Raw genomic sequence first — 26,550 nt, forward strand, 5'->3', positions numbered from 1 at the left:
TGGAATGCTCTTCCCCCAGGTATTGGTGTTTCTTGGTTTCTTACTTTGTCTTGACCTACAGGTTATATTGTTCATAAGGCCCTCCTTAACTACCTTATTTTAAATACCCCCCACCCCCATTTCTTTCCATATCCTGTCCATTTTTCTCCCTTTGTTTTTCTTCAGAGCACCCATTACCATCTGACATATCTTATATTTTACTTATTTATGGTCTATTTCCTCATATTACAGTATATGCTCTGTGGGCAAAAGGGATTTTTCTCTTTCCCACTGGTAAAGCCCTAGTGCCATATAGTAGCTACTCAATAAGTTATCTGCTAAATGTATAAATGGGGTAGACATTTTTTAACTCATTGAGACACTGACAGTGATATCAGAGATTAGATGACTGGCCAGTGTGGGGGAGGGATTAGAGTAAAAATGTTTCTGAAAATCATTTTTATAAAATGTAATACATATTCATTATATTTTTCACAGTTTATAGTTCTGATGTAATTGATAAACAGTGCACTTCCATGGCCTCTGATAATACAGATGACAAAGCTGTTATTATTCTAATCCCTGTCAGACTTGGTGGAGAAAGAACCAACACCGACTACTTGGATTTTGTAAAGGTATGAAATAAGAACTAAAATATTTTAAGGCATTGCTAGCTAATATGAAAAATACAGAAGGTTTGCAATCTTTTTTTCTATTAAATGGGTAGTGATGATTTTATAGTTGTAGACTGTAAACATTGACATTAGAGATTTTAAATTTCAGTATTTCAAGATTAGATGTGATTTAAAGAGTATCATGTTCTATGACCAAGTGAAAAGCCTTTTAATCTTTTTATAGTTAATCAAGGAGACACAGATGCACCAATAATCATAATCTGTAAATGTCTACAGTTCCCATTATCCCTGTTTGTTATTGATAAAAGCAGGTACCTTTGTTTATTTATCAAACCCACATTAAACTATTTTGAGATAATGACTCAAAGTTGAGTTTTTTTTTACTGCTGTATTATTTCTTAATTTGTTTCCTGTGCCACCATTAAGTAAATAAGTGTGATGAATATTTTTTAGACAGAACTGATGAAGATCATATGGGGGAAGGTTCCATCTTTGTTTTCTTTATATTAACCAGTTAAAAATCTGTTCTATTTGAGAACACAATGCTTTTTTCCAAATGGACCTATTTTTATCTAATGTTATTTTGTTGTGGGCACCAACACATTCAGTTGTCACAAAGCTTTAACTTAAAGCGTAGTTGACACACAATGTTACATTAGTTTCAGGTGTACCAACATAGCAATTCAACTTCTCTCTATGTTATGCTATACTCACTACAAGTGTAGCTGCCTCTGCAACCATACAGTGCTGTCAACGACATTTCCCTGTGCTGTGCCTTTCATGACTGTGACTTATTCATTACATAACTGGAAGCCTGAATCTCCCATTCTCTTTCACCCATTTGACCATCTCCCCTACCTCCCTTACTCTCTGTATTTATAGGTCTGATTCTGCTTTTTGCACAAAACTTTAACTTCTGAAATACTTACTTTTGGTTGAGATTATAGTATGTTATATTATTTTCATAGTTTTAATAAAGTTTCTCATCTTGTCAAGGCCAGAGATGGAATTCCTCTTTGAATGGAGTGTTATGACATATAGTAATCAAAGTTTCAGTAATGGTTTGTTCCTCATGTAAAGCATTAGGGTCCATGTCTGTATAGATGGACCACGTGCCTTCACTATAGACTGTGGTACTTCTAAAAATCAAGAGCAGTTTTTGTCAATACTATATATATGTATATATATAGTTCTAGCTAGAATGTGCTAGAATATATATAGGTGTGCTAGAATATTATATATAAATATGTTATAAATTATAGAAATATATATAAATTATATATTAATATATATTAGTATAATACTATAATATATTGAAAATAAGCATGCATTTTACTAATAGTACTAATACTTTAATATATCGAAAATATATGAATCTGCTAGATAGAATGAGGTTTTAATTTCTAACATGTGGGCTCTTTAGTAGAGTTATGTTAGAATGTGGGAAGTTATGAACCATTTCACCTAGTGAGTCTGAGGGTTTTGGGACTTTTGGCATGTTGCTGTGTCTCAGTAGGTTGTAACCAAGTCTAAACTGGGTGGATTCCCTCTGCCTTTTCTACTGCCATTTAAAGATTAGAAACTGAGGCAATCTTGGAACTGACTTCCTTTAGTCAAACCCTTATTTCTGTTGGAATGGGCTGTAGATGGCTTCAAGGCATGTTTCATCTGGCTGAAAGCTATGCTATTGGTGCCATTAATATTTTTTTTATCAGATGGTAGGCTTGCCTCATGCTCTTGAATGATTCACTGGATCTTGAAGTATAGTGAAAAAAACCATGGTTAACTGTTAAACTGATCCTCAGTACCCAGCATACAGGAGTTGCTCAACAATTAATTTGTTAACTCTCATATTTGTATAACACTTTTAATACAGATATATCTCATTTTGTCTTCACAACAGCTAGGAACTGTCTTGTCTTTATAAAGCAGAAAAGACTGAACGAAGTTAAATGATAAGTTTAAGTTCAAATAGTAAACTGGTAAAAACCAGAACTTTTGTTATTTATATTTTTCCCTAAAATACGGATTTTAAAAAATGTAATATTTCTTTGAGCTTCTACCAACTGACTTTATACATAGTCCACTAAGAGAGCACTGACTATTGAGACATTTTAATTTTTTAATTATCAGCAAAAAATGGCCGAGATGGCTGAGTGAAGTAGGTTATATGCTAGGTGTTATATTTGCTTAAGGGTTGGTTGGAACAAAAGCCAACATGATAACTTGTCAAGAGGCATTCATTTAGAAGTGAAAAAATAGTTATCTGATAGTCCTAAAAGAAGAATAATCGTCCTCTTCTCTTTTTTTCTTTCTCTACCTCCTCTACCTCCATTCCACGCCTTCCACTCCATCTCCCCCTCTCCCTCCACTGCCTCCCCTTTTGTCAGCAGTTGTAGATTTTTCCCTGCCAAACCACTGTACATTATACTCTCCAAAATTCACCCCTCAGCTCTATTTTTCAAATTTATTAATCAAGGTAATTTCAGTCTTTCAGAGATGGTACCATCCCCTGCTTCATTCTGTGAGGAGAAAGAATCTGGTGTGCTGCTTTATCAGCTCTTAGCTCAGGAAGTTTATTTATTTATTTATTTATTTATTTAAAGGACCTGGAATAGGAAAATCTAATATGTTCTCCTTCTCCAGCAAGACAAATTAGGACTTTTCTTTTTGACTGATTACTTCAGTCTTATTTATTGCTTCATGGGTACAGCTCAATAAATTCTCACCACAAGATAGCTGTGAAGAAGCTTTTTTAGGAACTGAAAGGTGTTTCAGGTTTCCAAAGATACAGTCTCTTCTATGTAATGGCATTCTAGTTCCTAATCTGCCTCTAAGTATTTATTGCTAAATCCGCTCTAGTCTGTTGAAAAGGAAATATAGATGTCAGGAACCAGAGTCTTTATTCCACTACTTAGAATCATTCTTTTTTGCTGAGGAGAGTCACTGATGATTCTTGCTATATACTTTTTTTTTTTTCTTGGCTATGAGGGACTTAGAATTTTCACTTCCTCATGGCTCTCTGTCAGAAACATTGTGTGTCAGCTGATCAGATTGCCTCAAGTTGAAGTAAGGCACTAAGAATTTTTATTTGAGGGGAAAGCAATAAAATAATAGACTATTCATGGAATAATAATAAAAAAAGAATAACATTGTTTATTTTCTTTATAATTTCATCTTAATGCATTTGTTAACTCTAAAATTTTAACCTATATTATGCCTTCTCTGTTTCATTTAACTTTCTTAGTTGCAGTTCTCTTTTCCAATTTTCACATGACTGAAAATATACAAAGTTGTTGTTTTCTCTAAAAGGGTTATTTATAACAGTGAGAACCTAGGAACAACTTAAATTTTATAATGGAGATGTTAAGGTACATTTGGCTAGCTTCACAAAATAGAATATTTTACAACCATTAAATATACTAGAAATCTGTATTTATTGATAGGAAAAGAAGTTTATGACATAATGACTGACCAAAGTTGTAACAGCATATGTAGTATGATTCCACATACATAGAATTGTGTGCATAAATCTCTATCTAGATATACATAGTTCGAGTTCAAGAAGGTATTCCCCCAAATGTTAATGATGATAAGCTCTGAGTGTCTGGATTTTGGGAAATTTTTACTTTTTAATATATATTCTGTGTATTTTTATCTTTTTACAACAACTACATTTTTTAAACGTTTATTTTTGAGAGAGAGACAGCATGAGTCAGGGAGCGGGTAGAGAGAGGGAGACACAGCATCTGAAGCAGGCTCTAGGCTCTGAGCTGTCAGCACAGAGCCTGATGCTGAGCTCGAACTCACAAGCTCTGAGAATATGATCGAAGTCAGACACTTAACCAACCCAGGTAACCCACAACAACCACATATTTTTAAGACAATAATTAAATTAAAAAAAAAAAACACCTTATGGTTTAATTATGTTAAAGGGAAAAAAGCATTAGTTCAAATACTTTTTATTTTATATCTTCTAGATATAAAAACATCCTGTCATTTAAGAGAAGGAAAGCATAACTATTATTTAATACTTAGGGTTTTATAATGTGTATCTTATCATCATTAGTCATTTCTACATTGAGAATACATGATAAATTATATATGTATACACATACACGCTAAAATACTGATTAAGACTTTATTAACTGATTCCACTAGATATGTTTATAACTGATTCCACTGGACATTTTTTTTTTTCTAGGAGAGAGAGAGAGACAGCGTGAGCAGGGGAGGGTCAGAGAGAGAGGGAGTCACAGACTGAAACAGGCTCCAGGCTCTGAGCTGGCAGTCAGCACAGAGCCCAACGCAGGGCTCGAACCCACGAACCGCGAGATCACGACCTAAGCGAAAGTCGGACGCTTAACTGACTAAGCCACCCAGGCGCCCCTGGACATGTTTTTTAAAAGGTATAGAATTATTTGGCCTAGGGGCACCAAGGGTAGCTCAGTCAGCTGAGCATGTGACTCGATTTTAGCTCAGGTCATGATCTCAGTGCTGTGGGATCGAACCCTGTATTGGGCTCCATGCTAAGTGTGGAGCCTGCTTGAGATTCTCTCTCTCTCTCTCTCTCTCTCTCTCTCTTTCTTCTCCCCCTTCTTTCTCCTGCTTTCTCTCTCACTCTAAAAAGGAAAAAAAATATTTTGCCTAGCTTAAATAGAGTTCTATACTTAGAGTAGAGGCTGAGAGGCATACTAAATAATTTACTAAGGTATCCCTGACATTTTATGATTGCTAAATAAAATTGGCTTTAATAACAATTATTATTTGCCTTACATTATATTGTTTTCATTTATCTTTATGTTTATTCCAAATAATAATGGGTCAAGTGAATGCTGTTGATTAGAGAATGGTTTTATTTTGGGATTCTAAGACTTAAAGTTCAGTGAAAAGAGTAATAAGGTCTAAGAACTATTTCTAGTATTTTAAAAACTTGATGAAAATACTATATTGATCACGATAAGGCTGCACCAGCTAACTGAAAGGGCAAGTGTTTTGGTTTTGGTAGGAGTTGTATGCCTTTATATGGTGACCTTATTTATTTCTGTATCTGGTACATAGTAGTTGTTAATGTTGTTGAGTGACACCCTGATCAGAATACTTGATCTAGTCATGTTACTGTTGAGTGATTTAAAGAAAATGAAAAATAGTATTGTAGATAAAAGGATTTTAGAATATGGGGGCATATATAATAAAAATAAAACTGGTGGTGAAAAATTTGGGAACTATGAGACGTACTACTAATACTGCTACTTACTACGTAATACTGCTAATACAAATTTGGTTGTTTTGAATAATTACCATTTGCCTCATGATTCTAAATCTGTATTAATTTCTTTTTGCAGGGTATTTTAAGCCTTGAATATTGTGTGGGTATTATTGGTGGCAAACCTAAACAGTCATACTACTTTGCAGGATTTCAAGGTTAGTGATTTAAGAAAATATTTTTATTATTGTTTTCTTTTAAAAGTCAGAAGTTAATTTAGGATCATTGGAAACAGGATGATTAACAGAGCAAAATGAGTACCTTATAAATTCATCACTCCTACCATACCCACTCATTTGTCATTTGGTCCACAACATAATTGGATTCTGTAAAATGTATGTTTAATTTCTGTTATTGCATAAACAGGCGTAATTTATTGGTCTCACTAAACTTGAAAAGACATTGCTGCCACATTCTGGCAGTTGCTATTTACATATTTACTTTTAACCAGTTTTAGTGGTGCTACTTGATGATAAAATGACAAGCAATATGTTCTTCCTGTCAGGATAAAGTAGTGCAATACATTTTTCATATGCAAACTGTAGAATATAATTGTGTGTTTGTGAAAGTAATTTTATCACCAAAAATTAAATGACAGTCTCATCACTTTATAAAAATTCTGCTTATACAAGCATATTTGATTATGCAAAAGTTAATCTGTCCTGTGCAAACCTATGTTTCAGTCAATGAATATCAGTCTGGCAAGCTGTTACTCCCAAGTTTTTTTCAGCTATTCTACATAGAAATTGGATTGTAAGCAGAGTAATAATAAGGTGTTTTTTGAATTACTTGTCTTCTGTTTTGTCCTTGTAGATGACAGTTTGATTTACATGGATCCTCATTACTGCCAATCTTTTGTAGATGTCAGCATAAAGGATTTCCCTCTTGAGGTACTATGGATAAAGAGCTGGTACTATTTTCTTACCATATGAAGCAAACTCTAATTATTTAGAGATGTGTTAGACAGCTATGCTTTTCTGGTATTACAATTCCAAGTTAGTAATATTTTACTGATTTATAAGACTGTAATCCACACAGTGGTCAAAGGTTAAATAATTTGTTGCTGAATTTTAATTTATGACATACTTTCTTCTTCATTTATCTTTGTCTCTGACTTGTTAGATATCCTAGCCCTATCAAAATAAATGATCAAGCCTCCAAGTAATTTTGTAGATAAGCAGCTGAGTATTACTGAAGAACTTAAAAATGTTAGGCATGTTTTTTAAAAAGGAAAAAAAGGGTGGGAAAGAAAAAGATAATGGAGTTGAGTTAGAATGACAAAGTGACTTGTGACTATCTGCTAACTTATTTTAAGTATAATAGTTAAGTCTTAGCCCCTCATTAAGTTTCTCCAGAGCTTAGTTGGGTTTCTAATAATTGTTTCAGCTCTGATTTCTTAGTATGTTCTTTTCCCTTATGTTGGGCATTTCTGATCCAGTATTTTATTTTTAAATTTTATTTTTATTTTATTAAAAAAAAGTTCTTTAAGTTTATTTACCTTGAGAGAGACAGAGAGAGTGCAAGTGGGGGAGGGGCAGAGAAAGAGAGAATCTCAAGCAGGCTCTGCACTAACAGTGCACTGGAGTGCCTAACAGAGCCTAACACGTGACTGGAACTCACAAAACTGAACCAAAATCAAGAGTTGGACGCTTAAACTGACTGAGCTACCCAGGCACTCCTAATTTTATTTTTAAAAATATTTATTTATTTAGTAATCTCTATGCCCAATATGGGGTTTGAACTCACAACCCTGAGATTAAGAGTTGCATGCTCTACTTACTGAGCCATCCATGTGCCCCTGTGTTCCAGTATTTCAATTTAGAAAATTCTGAGAGTACATAAGTGAGATATGTAATTATTTTATGGGTTTTGTTTCTTATTTTCCCAGTTGTTGCTTTTATGGACTTTTCAAATAATTTTACTTACTTAACTGGCACGGATCCCTAATTCTCAAGGGCTTGACAAGTTGGAAATGTGGTTTAGTATTTTCTTTTAGTAAGAGTTTGCTACTTAATAATATATCTAATAGTGTTTAAGGGATAGATTATAAAAATAAACTGTAAGATTAGAATCTGGTTCTGAAAGATACATTATAAAACATCCTAGCATCTTTTGTAAACTATTACCTGAACTAAAGTACAAGTATCTTGAGGCCAGAGATAAAGTTTGCTTTCTGTTTTCTTCCTTCATAGTATCTTGCATGTAAACCTTAATAAATATTTCTAGGTGATTTATTGATACTGTGGGAGGCACAACAGAATTGTGCTATGTGATGGGGCACCTGGGTGGCTCACTTGGTTAAGCATCTGACTTCGGCCTAGGTCATGATCTCGCCATGCCTGAGTTTGAGCCCCGCTTTGGACTCTGTGCTGACCGCTCAGAGACTGGAGCCTGCTTCAGATTCTGTGTCTCCTTCTCTCTCTGTCCCTCCCCTGCTAATGCTCTGTCTCTCTCTCAAAAATAAGTAAACATTAAAAAGAATTTAAAAAAAAAGGAAAAAGAATTGTGCTATGTGAACCGTGTTGTAATTCTCTTTCAGCTGCATTGTGGCCTTGTGGTACTGATTCCTATGCCTAAGTTACACAGTATATCTGTGACTTGTGACTGTCTGTGTATCTGTGCCATATTAATGCCTTAAAAAAGTAGATATTTGAAATTCAGATGGAAAATTAATCGTAGTGTTCTAGTATTAAAGTAAAACAGGCAAATTAAAAGCTTCTTAATGTTGACTATTTTGACCAGTAGAGACTATGCATCTGATATTTTAAGAGATTCTGCAAAGAAGCCAGATGAATGACTATCCTGGTTATGTCTACACCAGCAATATTAGAAAGGCTGCAGCTCACTATTGGGAGGCAGGTGCACGCCAATAAAAGCTTGAAGTGGGGGTGTTGGTACCATGGGAATGGAAGAGAGGAAATTATTTTAAGAGACTTTGTAAAGTAAAATTTGGTGAAACCAAGAAACTTCTGAAATGCACAGAAGCATTTGTTTCTTATACATTGAGACACTGAGAAAGTGGGTTTAGATTTATATTTTTGGGATGCTGGAAGAGAATCTCAACCTGTGTGGATAATCCCTCTGGACAGTTTTTCATTTTTCTCAGTTCAGGCATTTATTTTTCTAAGAGAGTATAATATAAAACTACTGCAAGTTGTCTATCTTTGTACAGAAATAAAATTTCACTTTTTGCTTTTTATCATAATTAAGCTTAAAATGCTCCAGGTGGAGATACTTTAACAACCCTGTATTATTAATCATCCTTGCCTTGTTATGCTGTCATGTATATTTATGCTTTGAAATTTTGCAGTTGATTGCTGTAATTATATGAAGATTCTAAAACCACCCCTTGTAGCACAATTATTAAAATTATTTTTAAAAGCAACTTTCTTTGATCAATACTTGGTTTTGGTCAGTAGATGGGAGAAATTAAAATCTTAACTCTTTTATCCAACACCATGTAAAGAATCATTGGTAGTCTTGATATTTTGTGTGAGTGCCTTAAATCCAATAGGATTATGAAAATTTAAGAAAACAGTAATATCTGAATATTTGACATTGAAGAAGAGATTTAGATTCTATCTTTTGTTCTTATGGTATGGAATTCCTATATCTGTAGAGTTGAGCTTTAAAAATTTTGAAGCCAAATCAGAACAAGTATTTTTCTTTTTTAAACTACCACTTGCGTTCTTTCCATGTGCAAGGCACTGTCCTAAGTACTATTGTTAGTCCTCTCTTGAATTTTTTTCTTCCCTGTGGTTCCACAGATGCTTTGATTATGTATATATTTTTATTAATTTTCAATTTTATTTTTTAAGTTTATTTATTTTGAGAGAGAGACAAGCATGCTCATGCAGAGAGAGTGGGAGAGAGAGAATCCCAAGCAGGCTCCATACTGTCAGTGCAGAGCAACACAGGGCTTGATCTCATTACCGTGAGATCATGACCTGAGCTGAAATCAGGAGTCGGACATTTTAATGACTGAGCCACCCAGACGGCCCGATTTTTCCATTCTTGTGACACTTTCTTGTAAAATATATTCTCATATATTATTTGAAGAAGAGAATTTCCTCCATCTTTATCTTCACTGAGGTTTTAACATTGTAAAGTGAATACAAGTAGTCATCTATGTATATATGTCTATAATTTTCATATAAAGAATGGGGTTTAAAGGAGCAGCATGAATTACCTTAAGGAAAATAGTTGTGAAAAAACAAGTTGAAATTAGGGAATGAGGAGAACTCAAATGGACTTTTGCAGTTAGGGTATGCTGAATTGTGGGTTCCCATTGTCATTGGTTCAGGCAGAGTATCAATTGTTGGGAGGGGAGGACTAGAAGATACATATTTTCGTGTGTGTTTGTGTGTGTGTGTGTGTGTGTGTGTGTGTGTGTAATATTTCTTGAACCAGAGACTATTGTGTCATGTTATTTATGATACACTTTCAGAATGACTGGTTCTAACTCTTACAAATAACAAATTCTATTCTGTTATTAAGGCAATATTTGGCTAAATATTTAATATTCTGTTAGTAAGGCTTTATAAATACATGTATTAGTCTGTTGTGATTCCTGGGCCCCCAGTTTCAAGTTTCAGACTTTAGGAGGTCCATGCATTGGTGATTATTTTAATCTATCCTAGTAAATTCAGAGAACAGTGGCATTAAAGCTATGAGAATGATGTGATGTGATTAGATAGATGGATGAGTGAATTCATCAATGAAAGATGTACCCTTTATGAATTACACATGTGAACTGCATTTAGTAGGAGGTGCTTTGTAGTAAGGGTATTCTCTTAACTATCTCAGGAAGCTCCATCTAAATCACCAGAATAGCAGAGCTACACCTAAAAGTATTTGTTTCAGCTTTGTTTCTATGTCCAGGTAAGAGAGACCACTATTCCAAAAACTAAGCTTACAACACTGCCTGGCATTTGGTAGATGCCTAATAACTATTTGTTGAGGCAGTGAATAAATAATGTATTAAAAAATGAAATAAATGGGAATTGACTTACCATAATTAGTTTTTTTCAGAAACACATTTCATTGTCACAGAAGGATGTATAGCAAATACTCCCTAAAATGTGTTCATAAAGTAAAAAGTGCTACTCTTGGGGCGCCTGGGTGGCTCAGTCAGTTAAGCGTCCCGATTGTTTAGGCACAGGTCACTGACAGTGTGCCTCTTTAGGCTCTTCATTGACAGTGTGGAGCCTGCTTCAGATTCTCCCTCTTTCTCTGCCCCTCCCCTGCTTGCACTCTCTCTCTCTCAAAATAAACTTAAATAAAAGTGCTTTTTTTTTAAAAAAAAAAGGTGCTACTCTTACCAATCATCAGAATTTTAAATATTAAAGAAGAAATCATAAGTACAGAGCTGAAAGAATTATTACAAAGTGAATATAGCTGTGTAATGCCCTTGGGAAAATAATTTAAGGTCTAACTTGTTCTGTAACAAACAGATGATTCTGAGTTATAAATTAATGTTAGTTTGACTTCAGAACCTTCTGAAGTGAACCAAAAAATGGGGCGCCTGGGTGGCTCAGTCGGTTTGGTGTCCGACTTCAGCTCAGGTCATGATCTCACGGTTTGTGGGTTCGAGCCCTGCATCAGGCTCTGTGCTGAACACTTGCTCAGAGCGTGGAGCCTACTTCGCATTCTGTGTCTCCTTCTCTCTCTGCCCCTCCCCTGCTCATGCTCTGTCTCTCAAAAATAAATAAATGCAAAAAAAATTAAAAAAAAAAAGTGAACCAAAAAATATAATTTTAAGTTTAATGGTATAAAATGCCTCTTTGTAATACGAGTCCTACTACCATATACTAACACCCAATAGCAGTATCATTTTTCAGTGATCAGAGATTTATACCTGTGTTTTTGTGAATAATTTAAAAAGTTCTTTGTAGATACCAAAACAACCATGAATAACAATGTAGTGTTTGTCATTACTGTCTATGAAGACTGAGACAATACAGTGAAATCGCACTAAGCTTATTAGTTTTAGTCTTACTGGTTCTTACATGAAAACAGTAATACAGCATACTGTAGGAGATCCTTGTAGTTGAGTTTAAAAATCCTTTGTTGGACCTTGTACAAACTTTTGACCCTTCTTACTTAACCTTAAGTAGTAAAAACTAAATAAAATTCCTTATTACTGGATTTGGAAGGAGTTGGGTAAGTGACTATTTTTTAGATATCTTATAGGTAGAATAACTTTTTGTAAGTATGAACTAGAGGGGTCTATGCCTTACACACAGACCTCTTATACTCCTGTATATTGTTAACTAACACGTTTATGTAGCTCTTCTGTGCCACTCTAGATCTGCTTTCAATAAAATAGATAATTAAGCAGGTGAAACAGTTTTGTAAAATGTCCAACTAAGACAATACTTGTTTTCACTGGTACTTTGGAGGTTCAAAGGTTGGATCTCACTATATAAAGTAAGTATTAGAGTGCCCGGGTGGCTCAACAGATAGAGTACCCGACTTCAGCTCAGGTCACCATCTCGTGGTTCATGAGTTCAAGCCCTGCATCAGGCTCATTGCTGTCAGCTGAGAGCCTGCTTCAGATCCTCTGCCCCCACATGCTCTTTGTCCCTCTCTCACTCATGCTGTCTCTCTCAAAAATGAATAAACATTAAAAAAATTTATAGTAAGGGGCGCCTGGGTGCCTTAAAAAAATTTATAGTAAGTATTAGTTAAGCATTTTATAGAAGTCATAATTTTAAAAATACATTTCTTTGGTCTGTATTTACTGGAATGACATTGGATTTGAATCTAATATATGACTGAACTATCTATAAGGGAAAAATGCAGCTTGAATGCATGTATTTTGCATATTCTCTAGTGATAATATCGGACACTAAGTGGATTACTAGGGTATATGGGGAGAGGAAAGAGTGATTTTGACTGATTCACCATGAACATAAACACGAAAGCCTATGTTTTTCTGTATTTTAATAGATAATTTCAAGTTAAAATACCATTGTTTTAGGCATTAAATGTAGGGACATTTTAAGTTTGAGTTTAAATTCAGCTTCGATCATTTCTTAATTGAGCTTACTCTTTAATTAAAAAATATAAAATATGTAACAAAGAATTTCTCACACCCGTCTCCCATCTGCCCAGTTCTGTCTCTCTCCTGTAAACTTGGCATATCCTTTTAAAAAAAATTTTTATTTATTTGAGAGGGGAGGGGTAGAAAGAGAGGGAGAGAGAGAATCCCAAGCAGGCTCTGTGCTGATAGAGCAGAGCCTGACATGGGGCTTGGACTCATGAATCGTGAGATCATGACCTGATGATCTCATCAGTGCCACATAACCTGAGCCAACACCAAGGGCTGGATGCTTAAACAACTGAGCCACCCAGGCATCCCAATTTTGGTATATCCTTACAGAGTTTATTTATACAAATGTAAATAAATATGACTATATATATATATATATATATATATATATTTATGGTCTTCCCTTTTTACATACAACCTTTTTTTATACATACCAAAACAGACTTTGGTAGTAGCATCAGTGATTTTTAAGGACAAGATCTTTGAGCATTCAAGCAGTTTTAAAAAAAAATCTTTTAAGCAAAGCACCAGAACGTTGGAATGATTAGCTTTTTTAAAAAAATTTTGTAATGTTTTTTATTTATTTCTGAGAGAGAGAGAGCGACAACATGAGCAGGGAGGGTCAGAGAAAGAGAGAGATACAGAATCTGAAGCAGGCTCCAGGCTCTGAGCTAGCTGTCAGCTCAGAGCCCTATGCGGGGCTCGAACCCAAGAACTGTAAGATCATGACCTGAGCTGAAGTTGGATGCTTAACCAACTGAGCCACCTGGCTGCCCCAATTAGCTTTTTTTTTTTTTTTTTTTTTAGAAGGTGCACGCAAGTGGGGCAGAGGAAGAGGGAGGGAATCTTAAGCAGGCTTCATGCCCAGTGTGGAGCCTGACATGGCTCAATCTCATGACCTGAGCCAAAATCAAAAGTTGGATGCTTAACCAACTGAGCCACCCAGGCGCCCCTGAAATGATTAGCTTTATATTCTACCTTTTTATTTTCTATTTTCTGAAGACCCCAGACTCTACTAGTTAGCCATATCCCATTTGCAAGAGTAGAGAGGCTAGTGCAGCCTCCCTAGCCAATTTATATCTGTGGAACTGTGACCACATGAGAAAAGCGAACTAAGGGACAGGAAGACTGGTAAGGAGAGCAAGGACCATAACAGAACAGTTTTCAACTGTGTCCCATATGGGAATAAATAAGAACTTAAAGGATAGTAGAAGAGTGAGTTGAGTTGGGAGAATATGCAAGTATGTACGAATTGTGTCAGTTGCTAAAATTCTCAAGTCGACCTATTTTTATATCATTATGGAACATTTACATGAGTTTGTGTATTTGTTTACAATGTCTTGATTTCCTTATCAAAAGGGTTTTAAACATTAAATATCTCAAAAAAAAAAAACAGGCTTGATTGAACTTTCATAGAAATAGCTAACTTAATTCTAAACCTTGTACTAGCTTATGTATGTCTTTTTTGGTGGCACATTTTCCCTCCCTTCTGCAAGTGTTCGAAATGCATACCCCTTTTGACACACTTCTTTTCTTCTGTGGAATGGCACTAATGTCACATACAGTGGAGATTTGGTGAACTGAATGTAAACAGAGTTGGTTGTCATGTTTTATAGCCTTGGGGAGTGGGAAGGACCATTTGCATAGGATAGACTAAAACACTGTTTGAAAGTATATTTACAATTTTGAGAAAAGCTAGATGGGAAATTTTAAATTAAGTTATATTTTGTATATACTGAAGTCTGTCAAATAAAACTAAATTAATTCGAAAGAACTTTTAAAATTACAGACATTCCACTGCCCTTCTCCCAAAAAGATGTCATTTCGAAAAATGGATCCTAGCTGTACAATAGGATTTTACTGTCGAAATGTTCAGGACTTCAAGCGAGCATCTGAAGAAATCACTAAGGTAATTTTATTTAAAATGTTCTATTTATAAATGACCTAATTTTTATTAGAGATAGCCTATCAGAGGACAGCAATCTGTAAATTATTCTTTTGTAAAATTTCCCCTTGAATATTAATATTATTAGGAATACTGTGAACCAGAAAGTAAAACAATTTGGAGACTCCTAGCCTTTGAGACTAATAAAACCAACTGGCTGAAAGTATCAATTGCCCCACTAGGTGGCACTGTTGAAATAAAAATCCCTTTGCAAATTGTAGCCATGTGCAAGCAATTAGGTTATATTTTATTTGAAGAGGATTTTAAAAGGGCAATACCTTAGGGGGTAGAAAAAAATTAATGAAGTATTTGATCAAGCCAAATTGTGCATTATTTCTTGTTAGTCCAAGTGCTTCTTTGATTTTTTTTTAAAGAGAAATGGTATTTTTGGATTTCTCAGAACTGCTTTATAAAATGAGCTGTGTTGTTATCTTCCAATAAACTTGTCTAATCTGATCTATTCTACTTATAGGATCTTTGAAATAGGTTTATTTAACTCTCTCTCATTACCTTTAAACTTCTGCTTTTTTTTTGGGGGGGTGGGTCCTTGAGTACTGATAAAACATTTAGAGAACCTTAAGGTCTATAGTACTGAAAGTCTTAGTACTGTAGAAAATAAGAAGGATTACTTATTTAGGAAGTAAGCATAACTGGATGGCTGTCTTTATTAGTATCAGTAGTTATAGGCTATCATTTTATGGTAAACAGAACCAATACTAGAATCATTTTTGGGAATTTTTAAGTTGAGCTTGGGTATACCTCATTACTACTTTAACCTCCAATTAGTTTTACTCTGGAAAATGGACATGTGGGTTGAAATTTGATCTTTACAATGTAAAAAAAAAAAAAAAAAAAAAGTTAAATGAGAAGTTTCATATAAGCTAAGTTTAGTTTACTTGACCTGCCATGTAAAAGATGAAAATTAACAGGAACATGACAGAAAAGTGAATGAGAGGAGAAAATGAGACACATAGGAACCTTTCTTTACTTCTCATTTCTCAGAATTGTTCTTTTCTTTCTCCTTTTTTAACCCAGAAGGACACGTGAATGTAACAAAATGTGTGTTCTCCATTTTACCCCCTTTCATTACTTGTAGTTAGTATATACACTTGACTATTTTTGTTTGACAGTTCTGTCTTTATAAAGTATCATGTAAAATATGTGCTGAAATACACCAATCCAGATGATATTGTAATATAGATTGATGTTGACCATCATTTCCCATTAGAAAGTCTTGTTTCTGTTTCCACTAATTTATTTTCTAACAAGTGAAAATAAGTATGTTTAGAACAATAAAAGTCTATTCCTGGAATAGAAACAAACCAAATTATTATTACCAAATTGAAAAAACAAGATTCAGAAATGAGTTACATGTTGATATTTTCTGACTAAAGCAGATCATTTTTGTGGTTTATATACACATATGTAACCTATTTATATCTATATTATGGTTTTTACATGGGAAAAATATTTAGAAATTATTGCTCATGGTGCATTAGAGTAATTATGCAATAGTAAAGCAAAGGGAAACAATATTGAAATATCATGTGGAAATACTGATAATTTTGCCGGAGTCCATTAACTTTGCTTTAGTAATAGGGTTGTTCTTAAGTTAATAGTATTTTTGTGGCAGTGTCAAAAACTCTTTGTCGATTAATAACCTGATCATTTACTTTTGCTTGGAAGGCTGTAAGTTAAACAGTTTTCCTTTTCTCCTTAAAAACAGAACTTGGCATTTTTTTGGTGACACTGTTATTTTTTTCTCTTTAAAAATTAAAACAACTTAAATTATTTGTTTCAATATAGGATATAATTTCAGTTGTCTCATTTTGAAAATGAAGCTAGGTAGCCTAGATTCTCGTGTTTAATTTGTAATGCTATATGAATATTCTAATGCCTTCTACTACATGATTTTTAAAATGTTAATAAATACTGTGAAATTAATTCACCGTTTAGCAGAGCTCAACCCAGCAAGTATCTGAGTAACTACCATGTTGAAAGCATAAAATGACCAAGCTATAATCCCTACTTTTGAACAGGTCTAAGGCTTCCGCCCTCGAGTAGCATTTATAGGCCAGGAGAGGGAATAAGACAGGTAGACATACATTACATTGAATATGATAAGCACCCATACAGAACTAGAAATAAATTGATAGCGGAAGGAAGGATGTTGAAATGAGAGCAATGTCACATCCAAGTCACAGTTCTTTACTGTGACGGTGATATTTAATTTGAGCCTTAAAGTGTAATCTTAATTTCTACTGGCTTATTAAGGAGAAGGAAGGGTACTCCACGCAGAGGAAATAACAAGAGAAAAGGTATTGAAAATGGAAAATGTAGAGAGCTCTTCTAGAGAATGGCAAATAGTCCAATTTGTTAGGTACCAAGGGTACATGTAGGTAGGCTTTCTGTCTTCTTACCGCCTAAATTAAGGTCCCATGTGGCTTGGAGTTTCCAGTTTAGAAAGCCTCCCTCCCAAGTCGTCTTGTACACCAAATGTGAGAACGACTGGTGTAAGAGAGTATGACCCAAAGTGTGATACTTGACGTTTTTAGGTGGCACCAGGGTAAATATCTTAATACTTATATATTTGTTTATAATCGTATTAGAAAAATGTAACTGGCAATTTAAACATGATTTCCTGTTAGTGATTTGTAAAAGGCTATTTATGTTAAAAACTATGAAAAGGAAAATAATCATTAATTATAACAGAGATGGATTACATAACAAAAATAATGAAGGAGGCCTATACATGTCCAAGGCTTGAAAAACACTGCTATGGGAAATAGCAAAGGATGAGGCTAGAAAAGGAGGTTGGAATAATATCGTGGAGAGTCTTGAATGCCAGGCTGAGGTTTGTACTTTAGTAGTATGTTGATTTTATTAGCTTTTTAAATTTCAAGCATATAGAAATACAGAGAATAACATAATAAATACCCATGTGTTACCACTGAGCTTAAGGGGAAAAAAAAACATATATAGTTGAATTGTATTAACCTTCCCCAATCTCATTCCCTTCCTTCCTTCCCAGTGGTAATTACTATCCTAAAGTAGTATATAATACTCACACTTCATATATACATAAACAACATGTTTTGCTTTGTATGTTACTAAATTTATCATTAATGATATGTTTATATAAAAATGTATATATCTTACAACTTGCTTTTTCATTTAATAGTGACTTAGAGATTATATCTATATGTCTTGGTCTAGCTTATTCCTAATTGCTGAATAATAGCACATTCTGCGATATGCTTTTTATTTAAACTGTCTTTTGTTGACGGTCATCCAGCTTGTTCCATTTTTTTAATTATAAATAATGTTTATAAGAATATTCTTATCCATATCTCTTCTTGCATGTGTACTACTTTAACTGGAATTATATTAAGATACTCTAGATTATGCTGGAGTGGAACTGCTGGGTCACATGGCATGCATATTTTTAGATTTGTTAGATATTGTCAAATGCTCTCCAAAGTTATCATACCAACAGTATATGAAAATTTCCAATGCTCCATATGGACACTTGATATTGTAAAACTTTTACATTTTTAGCCAATCTCATGTATATAAATAGTATCTCTTTGTAGCTTTAATTTGTATTTCTCTGATTAATAGTGAAATTGAATGTCTTCTCAAAGTTTATTGTTCCATTGGTTCCTCTTTTGTGAGTTTCTTACTCATTTCCTTTCTCTAATTCTCTATAAGGCTATTTGATTTGAAGAAAATCAAATCACATTTATAATTCTGGATACTATCGCTTGTTGGCTCAGTGTTTGCAGATATATTCTCCTAGGCTACTGTTTTCACTTGTCAATGATAACTTTAATTTTAGTCAAATTAGTAAATCTTTTTCTTTATGGGTTTTGAATTTTGTACCAAAGAAATGTGTAATAGCCAAAGTCATAAACATATTTCCTACATTCTCCTACATTTCTTTTCTTTTCTTTTTTTTTTTTTAATATTTTTATTTATTTCTAGGAGAGAGAGACAGTGTGAAGAGGGGAGGGTCAGAGAGAGAGGGAGACACAGACTCGGAAATAGGCTCCAGGCTCTGAGCCGGCAGTCAGCACAGAGCCTGACGTGGGGCTCGAACCCACAAACCGCGAGATCATGACCTAAGCGAAAGTCAGACGCTTAACTGACTAAGCCACCCAGGCGCCCCGATTTCTTTTCTTTTTAAAAAATGTTTATTTTGAGAGAGAGAAAGAGCTAGCAGGTGAGGGGCAGAGAGGGAGAATTCCAAGTAGGCTCTGAGCTGTCAGTGCAGAGCCTGACATGGGGCTCAAACTCACAAACCATGAGATCATGACCTGAGCCAAAACTAAGAGTTGGCCTCTTAATCAAGTGAGCCACCCAGGAGCCCCACATTTTCCTACATTTCTTCCAAAAGGAGTAAAGTTTTATGTTTCACATTTAGAACTTGGATATGTCTTAAGTTATGTATTTTTTTTAAAAAAAAACCATGAATAATTGGTTCTAGCATTCTTTATTAAAAAGTCTAACCTTTCTTCATTGCTTTGTAATGCCTTCTTCAAAGCCGTGGATGAGGACAGAGCTGTAGGATGGGAGAGGAAGGAACTGTATTCACAGAGTCTGTGAAAGTAGAATCTAGAAGACCAAGCAGCCACTGGGACTTGAGGGCAAGTGAAAAGGAGAGTCCAAAAACAAGTCTGCTTTACATTTAAGTGTCTAGGAGAAAAAATTTTAATTGCTCTTTATATGGTGATTCATTTAGTCAACAAGAGATTTGAATGCTCTCACCCCTTCTACTCCACCAAAGGTCCTCTCAGGGTCACTGATGCCCCCCACATTGCTGAGTACATTAGTTATATCTTAGTCTTCATCCTACCTATCCTAATGTTAGTATTTGCACAGCTGAACACCCACTGTACCTTTATACACCTTCTTCATTTGGCTTCTACAACCACTGTCTTGGTTTATCTCATTCTTCACTAGGTTTTCCGTCTCAATTCTCCTTTGTCTGCTCTTCTTCCCAGTCTCTTCATGTTGGAGCACCCCACAGCTTAATCTTTAGTTCTCATGTCTTCTTTATGTTGGTGATCTCATCTAGTCAGACAGCTTTAAATATCAATTATAAGTCAGCTAAGACCAAGATCGTATCTCTAGTTCCCCACCTTTTGCCATTCATGAATTGTACATGTCCAGCTGCCGTTCAGCATCCCTTGTATGTCTCATGCGCATATACAAAATCAAATTCCTGATCTTCCTTTTCAAGCCAGTTCTTTTTCTTTTTTTAATGTTTGTTTATTTTTGAGAGAGAGAGAGAGAGAGAGAGAGAGAGAAGCATGAGTGAGGGAGGGGCAGAAAGAGGGAGAGACACAGAATCCCAAGCAGATTCCATGCTGTCAACACAGAGCCTGATGTGGGACTCAGTCTCACGAACTGTGAGATCATGACCTGAGCTGAAATCAAGAGTCAGAGGCTTAACCAATCAAGCCACCCAGATGCCCCTCCTTTTCAAGCTGTTTTGCTCATAATTTTTCTCATCTCATTTAAGGGCAAATTTATCCTTCTATCTGCTAAGACCAAAAGCCTCGGAGTTATCCTTACCTCCTTCCTATCTCTCCTGTCCTACAACCAATTATATGTTCAGTATAAATCTAGAATCAAACCACTTTTCATACCTCTGCTGCTACTATAGTGGTCTGCAATGGTCTAATTTGTTTCTAAGCTCCCTTCCCGCTGAACCTTTTCTCAGTTCAGCAGCCTTGCTGATGTTTTTAAAACTTAAAGCACACTTACTCCTCTCCTCAGAAACCTGCATGGACTTTCCAGTTCACTTACAAGTAAAACAGTTCTTACCAAATCCTCCAAGGCCTCAGATGATGTGTGTCTCCATGCCCCACTCTCTTACCCTAACCCCTCATCTCTTACTCTACCCTCTTTCATTCTGCTTTAGCCATATTGGCTTCCTTGAAGATGTCTAACCTAATAGGCAGGCTCCTATCTTAGAGCCTTTGCAATGGAATGTGATGCTTTTTGCCCTCAGATGTCTGCAGGACTGATTCCCTTGCTTCATTTAAGTCTTGGCTCAGATGTCTCCTCAATGAGGCTTCATCTGACAACCGTATTTAAACAGTCTTCCCTACCACTCCCTCTTACCTTGTCATTTTTTTCCCCTTAGCACTTACTACTTTCTAATACACTATATAATTTACCTAATATATATATATTATATTATGTATTTATCTGTTATATTTATTATTATCTGTCTTCCCCGGTGGAATATAAACTTCACAAGGGCAGGAATGTTTTGCCTATTTAGGTCACTGATGTATCCCAAAACTTCTAGAACAGTGCCTGGTCCATAGTGAGAATTCACTGAGTTTGCTGAATGACTATCTAGAATTGGGTATGTAGTGGTGAACAAGAAAGTTGTGACTCCTGGCTTCATGAACTTGTAGTCAAAGTGGACAAAATAGACATTAAATCCACAAATAAATGCATAACAAAAATTTTAAGTTCCATTAAAAAATAGTTTATGGGCAAAAAAATAGGAAACAATTTAATTTGGCGAGTGCAAAAACATTTTACAAGATATACTCATTGTATTTTCCTTAAGATCCAGATAAAAGTTTAACCTCATTTATGAAATCTGCCCTATTTGAATCTACCAAACAGTTAGTAAAAATCAGCAAGAGAACAGTCAGGGTCTTCTTACTATAATGAACTTATTAATTGATAGAGTTTCATGACTTGCTTTAAGAATGCTTCAAAACCTTGAATTGGGAGCAGATGAAATGAGCAATAGAGTTTGGCATGATAGAGACAGCAGAATTTCAGATAGAGTTAGGAGTATCTTTTATTCATTGAAATGGTCAATCATGGAATCTCTGTGGATAAGGAGGCAAATGAACTGGGAGAATTGAGAGAAGTGGAAAATTTTAAAGTCAGGTGAATATGATGAAGTCAGGTTTACTGGGAGTGCATCGAAAACAATCCTTCCTGGGGTGCCTGGGTGGCTCAGTTGGTTAAGCATCTGACTTCAGCTCAGGTCATGACCTTATGGCCCTGCATTGTGTGCTGACAGCTCAGAGCCTGGATCCTACTACAGATTCTGTGTCTCTGTCTCTTCCTGCTCCTCCTTGGCTCATGCTCTTTCACTCTCTTTCAAAACTAAATAAACATTAAAAATTTTTTTAAATGTAAAAATAATTAAAAATTAAAAATATCAATAAAACATCCCTCTTTTCATTTTCTACTTCTTCAGACTTCAGCACCTCTATGGCATAGTTCTTTTTAATCTTGTCTCTGACAATCTCCTTCCTCCCTCTTGTCTCTAAGTAGTTAATCGTGTTGTTAAAAATCTTTCATATCCTTTTTGTTCCTGCATAGTATGTAAAAGATATGATGAAAGTTTCCAATTGTAATTGTGGGTTTGTCTCCTTTAAGTTATCTTGCTTTTTGTTTTATATTTTGAGGCTATGTTATTAGTTACATACAAATTTAATATTATTAGGTCTTACTGAATTGACTCTTTTATAATTATATGACCCTCTATCTCTAGTAATATTTTTTCCTTAAAGTCTATTTTCATGCTTTGTTGTATATTTTAATCCTACATATATTTTAAACTCCACAAAGCATTTTGTTTTAAACATAAGTCAATATTACCCTTTCTGATGGCCTTCATTCTTTCATGTATTCTTTTGTTTCTTTCTGGGATCATTGTGTTTCTCTCTGAAGAATTTCCATTACTGTTTCTTCTAGTGTTGATTGCTGGTGATAAATTCTCTCAGTTTTTGTTTGATTATAACTTTATTTTGTCTTCATTAAAAAAACTAAAATAAAAGCAATCTTACAGAAAAGTTGTAAATATAGTGCAAATAATTTTTTCTTGAGCCATTTGAGAATCATTAGTTGCCAACATGATGCCCAAAACCCTTGAAAAATTGAGTGTGCAATTCCTAAAGACATTCTTTTACCTAACCAAGATACAACTATTAAAATCAGGAAAGTAGCACTGTACATTATTACCATGTAATTCTCAGAAACTATTCATCTTTTTCTAACTGTCCCAGTAATGCTCTGTATAGCAAAAAGCTATAGTGTGTTGCATTATCAGAATAATGTGTTGCATTTATATACAGTGAATCTCTTTTAATCTAGAATAGTTCCTCATCTTTCCTTGACTTTCACATGACCTTGATTTTTTCAAAGATTATGGGCACTTTTGTTTTTGGCTTTATTTTTACAAGATACTTTTGATAATTTTATAGATTATCCCCTCAATTTGGGTTTGCCTGATGTTTCCTCAGGAGTTTTCAGTTTACGCTTCTGGTATATCACAAAAGTAATACTGTGTGTTCTTGCTGCATCCTAGTGGTTGGCACATTATTTCAATTTGTCTTTTTACTGGTGATGTTAACTTTGATCATTTGACTAAAGTAGTATCTGCCAGGTTCTAGTCTGGCTTTCATATACTCAGTAGACCAGGATGACTTCTCTGACCCTGGCATGGATGCCTTTTTTGTCCAGCCACATCTAGTGGCTTTAGAAATGAATTGTTTGGGAGGGGAAGGAATGATGAAGAGGTTGCCTTTATTACTGAAAGATATTTTTGCTGCATAAAATTCTGTTTTAGCAGTTTTTTGTTCAGTACCTTAAAGATATTTATTCCATTGTGTTTTGGCATTTCTTTTTTTTAAAGTTTTTATTTATTTTGAGAGAGAGAGAGAACAGGGGAGTGGCAGAGAGGAGAGAGAGAGAGAGAGAGAGAGAGAAAATATCCCATGCAGCCTCCATTTTTGTCAGCATGGAGCCTGATGGGAGGCTCAACTCACAAACCATGAGACCATGACCTGAGCCAAAACCAAGAGCCAAATGCTCAACCAGCTGAGCTACCCAGCTGCCCCCTGGCTTCTGTCCCTTCTTGATAAACATCCCCTAAGATCTTCATTTCTCAGGACATCCTTTTCTTGGTTGCTCTCAACTACTTTCTAAAAGTTGCTTTACCTAATTTTTTCCATTTCTTAATGATTGTTGTTGGTGGCATGGTTATCTCATCATGACCTTCTAAATAATTATGTTTATAAAATACTTTAATTTTCTCCTTTAAGTTGTAAAATATAACTGTAAATTTAAAAAATCCATTTTAGAAATCCTAACAAAATTAGTTTTATTTCATTGGAGTTTTTACCACATGACTCTCTGTATAGAAGGGAACGTGGCATTACAGTTTTATCTTAAATCCAGCCAAAGAAATTTTACATCAGCAAATTTATACAAGTAAAGTAAAATAAACCAAATGAAAAGAATTTGGTTACTCTATAAATGACAGCTGCACTATTCTGGTCATTCAGTCTAAAAACTTGGAATCATCCTTGGATCCTTTGTTCTGTTTCACACCTTATGCCCAATCCGTCAGCAAATTCTATCATCTCTCCTTTACAATATATTTAGAATTCGATGATTTCTCACTATTACCATTATTACCCTGGTCCACCATCATATCTTCCTTGGGATTACTGCAGTGGCTTCTTAACTGCTCTCCTTTGCTTTGTCTACACAGTATCTTTTCCATACAGCGGACTAAGTGATTTTGTTAAAATATAACTAACATGGAAAATTTTTTAAAAAGTAACTAATATTGTTACTTTTTAAAATTCAGAACCCTATAGTTGCTTTGTAACTCACTCAGTGTAAAAGCCCACAACTCTTCCAGTGACCTATTAGGCCTTCTATAAGTGGAAATTCCCTCCACCTGCCTTGCCTCTCTGACCTCATCCTCTTCTTCTCTCGAGTCCAACCCCACTGGCCTCTTGAAAATGCTAGGTGTCCTTATGTTTCAAGGATTCTGCTTGTTTTCCTATGCCTGCAATTCTCTTCCTGCAGATATTCTCATGGTTCCCTCCTTAACTTCTTTTAGGTCTTCACTTACCTGTCACCTTCTTAGCCCTTTCCTTGGCCACCCTTTGTAATTGTTACTTCTCTTTTTCCTTGTTTTATTTTTTGTCCTTAGCATGTTCATTTAAGTGTACACACATGCACTCTGCTATATCATCTATAAACACATTCTGCATATTTAATTTATTTGCCACCTTTCTACTTTACTGGAATGTAATCTCAGTAAGGGGTATTTGTTGGTTTTATATATTATTGTTTCCCCAGTGTCTAGAAACTGCCTGTCATATTGGAGGAATAAATAGTTGAAGGAATGAATTAAAGAGATTTTGTTATAAGTTTGTCTTACAAATTAGCAAGGAGCTCAGTAATTGAGTTATAGGAAATCCAGTATATTTTCATCTATTTCTTCTGTTGTATTCTCTTCTTTTTCAATGGATGTATTTTCTCTTCTCCCCAAGGAAATTAATTATAGTAATTTTGAAATTTTCTTCTGCCTGCTTCTTTTGCTGTTTCTATTTCTTTCTGGATCCTTTTTTTGTTTTTGTTTTTGTTGTTGTTTCTGTTTAATCTTCCAGTTCTCCTTTGGATGCCTTCTTTCAAATAACTGCTCTGTGTTTATACTTAAGAATGAGGCACTAAAGAGGTGAGGAGAAGTTCTGTGTGTTTGAGCATAGCTTGTTAGCTGGTGATTTTCATAGTAGGGTGTTCAGGTGATGAGCTTGCCTTTTCATTGGGTGACCTCCAAGTGTTAGTAAGTGCTTATCTTTTCTCTAGAGTTGCTTCCTTTTTTTCAGAGGGGAGTTCTGTCATCTCCCTGTGGAATGTATGTTGCTTGCTGGTGCTGTAGGACCAAGAAGTGAAGGATACTGAAAACCGTACAGTGTAATATTCTAGAGTCACTTCATTCTTTAGCTTTTAGTCATTACTGGGCCTGGTGTACTAAAAAGGCCATATCTTTATTCAGTTTTTCCAAAGAATACATCTTCATTTTGCTGTGTGTAGGATGGTTACTATGGAGCAGAGAAGGGGGTTGTGAAGAGGATCTGGGAACGGAGTCTATAGAGGCTTTCAGTTGAGTTTCCTTGTTTTCAGTTTTGTGTCTCACCCATTTTTGAGCCTTTATATAATCTTCCTCTCCAAGTTCTGTGGTGTAAACTTGCTCACTTTTCATAAATATCCTGCCATCACATCTCTATCCCAATCCCTGAACTTAGATATCTCCTCTGCTCTGCTGTCTTGTAAAAATTCTTCCTCTTTTTACTGATGCTTGAGGCCAAAAGATCTCAAATAAAAATGTGAGTATTAGGAAGTTAATCATTTGGTTGTGGAATGGATGTCAACACAGGAAAAAATATTTAGAAGAGGATAGTTGTCCTCTAGCTGCAGAACAAATTTTTAAAAAAATGTTTTATTAGGGGCGCCTGGGTGGCTCATTTGGTTAAGTGTCCAACTTTGGCTCAGGTCATGATCTCATGATTCGTGGGTTCGAGCCCTGCGTCAGGGTTTGTGCTGACAGCTAGCTCAGAGCCTGGAGCCTGTTTCAGATTCTGTATCTCCCTCCCTCTCTGACCCTCCCCTGATCATGCTGTCTCTCTCTCTCTCTCTCTCTCTTTCTCTCTCAGAAATAAAACATTAAGAATTTTTTAAGTTTTATTATTTATTTTTTATATAGAGAGAGGCAGAGCACAAGCAGGGGAGGGGCAGAGAGAGAGAGAGAGGGAGACACAGAATTTTAAGCAGATTCCAGGCTCTGAGCTCTTAGCAGAGCCAGATGTGGGGCTTGAACTCGTGAACCACG

The 26,550-nt window shown here is 35.1% G+C and overlaps 1 protein-coding gene across 6 annotated transcripts in view; it reads left to right on the forward strand.

Moving 5' to 3' along the window:
* ATG4C (autophagy related 4C cysteine peptidase) overlaps positions 1–26,550 on the forward strand; it is a 94,111-nt gene that overhangs the window by 56,029 nt on the left and 11,532 nt on the right. For all 6 annotated transcript variants that reach the window (XM_039255299.1, XM_039255295.1, XM_039255294.1 and 3 more), the window contains 4 exons: positions 478–614; positions 5,960–6,038; positions 6,694–6,770; positions 14,724–14,843. In XM_039255299.1, the coding sequence (XP_039111230.1) occupies positions 478–614; positions 5,960–6,038; positions 6,694–6,770; positions 14,724–14,843 (413 nt within the window). The remainder of the gene's footprint in view (positions 1–477; positions 615–5,959; positions 6,039–6,693; positions 6,771–14,723; positions 14,844–26,550) is intronic.

Source organism: Hyaena hyaena, unplaced genomic scaffold (assembly GCF_003009895.1).
Source record: "Hyaena hyaena isolate Hyena2069 unplaced genomic scaffold, ASM300989v1 scaffold_521, whole genome shotgun sequence".
NCBI classification, from domain to species: domain Eukaryota; kingdom Metazoa; phylum Chordata; class Mammalia; order Carnivora; family Hyaenidae; genus Hyaena; species Hyaena hyaena.